The sequence below is a fragment of the Quercus robur genome, chromosome 9 (assembly GCF_932294415.1).
Source record: "Quercus robur chromosome 9, dhQueRobu3.1, whole genome shotgun sequence".
NCBI lineage: Eukaryota > Viridiplantae > Streptophyta > Magnoliopsida > Fagales > Fagaceae > Quercus > Quercus robur.
In genome coordinates, this window is record NC_065542.1 from 48,252,004 (window position 1) to 48,254,909 (window position 2,906).

The window sequence follows — 2,906 nt, forward strand, 5'->3', positions numbered from 1 at the left end:
ATATTTGTTAACATTTCACTTCAAACTCAAGGTAGAGTTATGAAGGTTTGATGAAAACCATGGAATATAATCTCACTAACTTTTTTGGGTTAATTATTATTTTGGCCCATTTCGTTTAACTTATTGGTCAAAATGGTGCCTAACATTTTTAATGCATCATTTTGATCCCAAACCATGTGGGTTGCCATATGACATTTTAGGTGACACCAATGTTAACATTTTAGCCTTCAAAATCAATTATACTAACTTTACAAAAATTAACACATTTAAAATGTTAAAGACTAATTCAACACAGATCCTAAAATTAGGACCAAAATGATAATTTGCCCAAAAAATATTTTGGGATAATTTGTGTTGAACCGACAAACTTATGTTGAATATTGAAGTTAACCAAAAATAAATAAATGTTGAGTGTTGACATGGTGATGACATGGCAGATACAGAATTCACAGTCTGATTGAAAAGTTCCCGAGACAGAACAAGCGGTCCCACTCCCAATACACAAATACATATTCTAAGTTCTAATGGCCAATCAAACCAAAGAAGAAGAAAACATGGTCCCTACAAAGCCACGAAGCTCACCTAGGACTGAGGCGAGAATATATGGAAACCGACACGTGTCCTTTTTTATTCAAGTAATTAGCCATTTATGCATGATCTGGCTACCTCCATACCCGGTAGTCGGTAGCCCCAAGAGGGCTATAAGTCTTACAAAACCAAGGAGTCCTTTATTTCTACCAAAGCAGCCCTTTGTTTTTTTAGGCTCTCTCTGTCTCTCTCTCTCTCTTTTAATTTTCCAAGCCCCTTCCCAAGGAAATTTGAGCACAAACTTGTCCTTGGTCGGTTTGGGCTTATAAGAGCTAGCTGTCTCTCACTGTCAAATCTGTGTGTTTTGGTTCTCTTTTTATAGGACAGTCATTTTTCTTTGTTGCTGAGGAGAGAGATGACTGGGCCAGAAGAAGCTGGAAGTGTTACTCTTGATCTTCTCAAGAAGAAAATGGTAGAGTTTGCTAAGGAGAGAGACTGGGAACAGTTTCACAGCCCCAGAAACCTCCTTTTGGCTCTGGTATGTAAATAAACACAATCCTCCCCCTTTGCTTTGTTATAAGCCTTTTGTTTTGTATGATCCAAAAAAGAGGGAGGGTGACATAGAAATGTATTATTTGTTGTTTTGTATATTTGTTTCTTTCACTTTCTTTACGGGTTTTTGGAGATTTGACCAAAAGAAATACAACTTGGATTGACAGAGAGAGAATTTGTAGTAATGATTTCAATGTTTCAACCATATAATTTTCTAATGGGGTACCTTTTGCTTGCAAGTGGGCTAGGCTTCCATTATTCTTTTATATATATACTATGTATTTCTTATCGTTTTTACTTTTCTTATTTCACGAGTTTAGGTGAATGTTTTTTTAACCAGAGTCAAACTTCACCAGCCTTATAATTAAACAGATCTTCCCTTTTGTTTTTATCACAGAAATCTTTGGAAACCCACTGTTATTATCTTGCTTTTTGCCTTTTCCTTTTTTATATGTAGTAATGTTCTTAATTTTTTTTTTTTTTTAGAGTGTAATTTTTTGTTGTGATATTTGATCAGGTTGGTGAAGTTGGGGAACTATCTGAGATATTCCAGTGGAAAGGAGAGGTTCCAAAAGGACTGCCTGGTTGGAAAGAAGAGGAGAAAGTGCACCTGGGTGAAGAGCTTTCTGATGTTTTGCTGTATCTTGTTCAGCTTTCTGACATCTGTGGCATTGATCTTGGCAAAGCTGCTCTTAGGAAGGTTGAACTTAATGCTATCAAATACCCAGTTTCAAAGCAACAAAGCCAGAAGACCAACAACGACACCTTATTCAATGGCAATAATGGCACCGAGAGTGGTTGATTCAATGTATTAAAAACGCCCACCTATCTGTGCTTATTGGGGATGTTTTAGGTGTTGTAGGAAGTCATGATATGCTTAGAGGCTTAGGCTATACCTTTTTAGGAAAGGGTTTCAATTTGTATGAAGTTCATTGCAATTTTGCATGGACTCTGGGAAAAATGGTAACTGACAACTAGTAAGGGTGGCGCGTTTGGCATTTATTCTCATAGATTTTGTTACTGTTTTGTCAAAGTGAATCAAATCCATCTGACAGATCATATGGCAGTCATATATTTTCCTTTTACTTTTCCTAGATGACTTTAGTCCTCTATCGTTTGCCCCAAAAGACATGTGACTTTAGGCCTTTTTCCTTTTATGTCTTTAACCAATTTGAATTTTCCTTTCACTTTCAATTTCTTTTAAATTAAACATTTTGAATCGATGAGTACACTAAAATTGTCGTTCTTAATTCAGATTAGTGAGTGAATTATGAAGTGGAATCCTCTCTCTCTCTCTCTCTCTCTCTCTCTCATTTGGGTTGGGATGAAAAAAAGGGAGATAGAAAATGTTGAAAGGAAATAGATAGAAAAGTGGGGAATAGAAAAACTTTAATTTGTCCCTATCGTGTTTAGTTGAAAAGATGGAAAAATGGAATGATGTAAAACATTTTTATTTAATTGGAAAGAAAAATGAAATAATGGAAGATGCAGGTTGTTGTACCCCTACTATACACACACATTGATGCACATAAAATAAAATAAAATAAATCAAAACACATTCATCGTCTACCCATAGATCTGATAACCAAGGCACACAGAGAGCATTCACAACATAGAGAAGGAGATTACAGTGGGATTTTGTGGGCAATGAAGTTGACATTGAGAGATTTGAGGATGGCAAGTCGATTAGCATGAGATTTTGTGGATGACGAAGGATAGCGACAACTCGATTGTTACCTGGTCTTGTCTCGCTTGACTCGAAGGTCTTTTGAAGAGTTAATGCGTAATTTAAGAATTGGGACCCCTTTTCTCCTTTTTTTTTTCCT

The 2,906-nt window shown here is 36.0% G+C and overlaps 1 protein-coding gene across 1 annotated transcript; it reads left to right on the forward strand.

Annotated features, from left to right (window-relative positions):
- Nucleotides 1-739: 739 nt before the first annotated feature.
- On the forward strand, nt 740-2,165 carry LOC126698806 (uncharacterized). Its single transcript, XM_050396264.1, has 2 exons — nt 740-1,066; nt 1,598-2,165. Exons 1-2 carry the CDS (start codon nt 944-946, stop codon nt 1,880-1,882), a joined length of 408 nt encoding a protein of 135 aa, XP_050252221.1. The 5' UTR covers nt 740-943; the 3' UTR covers nt 1,883-2,165.
- The last annotated feature ends 741 nt before the right edge of the window (nt 2,166-2,906 follow it).

Bases quoted from the DNA above. Each gene is read 5' to 3' on its own strand.
- LOC126698806 (XM_050396264.1), top strand. From the start codon at position 944: ATGACTGGGCCAGAAGAAGCTGGAAGTGTTACTCTTGATCTTCTCAAG. The intron at 1,067-1,597 runs GTATGTAAATAA...ATATTTGATCAG, and splicing joins GAAACCTCCTTTTGGCTCTG to GTTGGTGAAGTTGGGGAACT.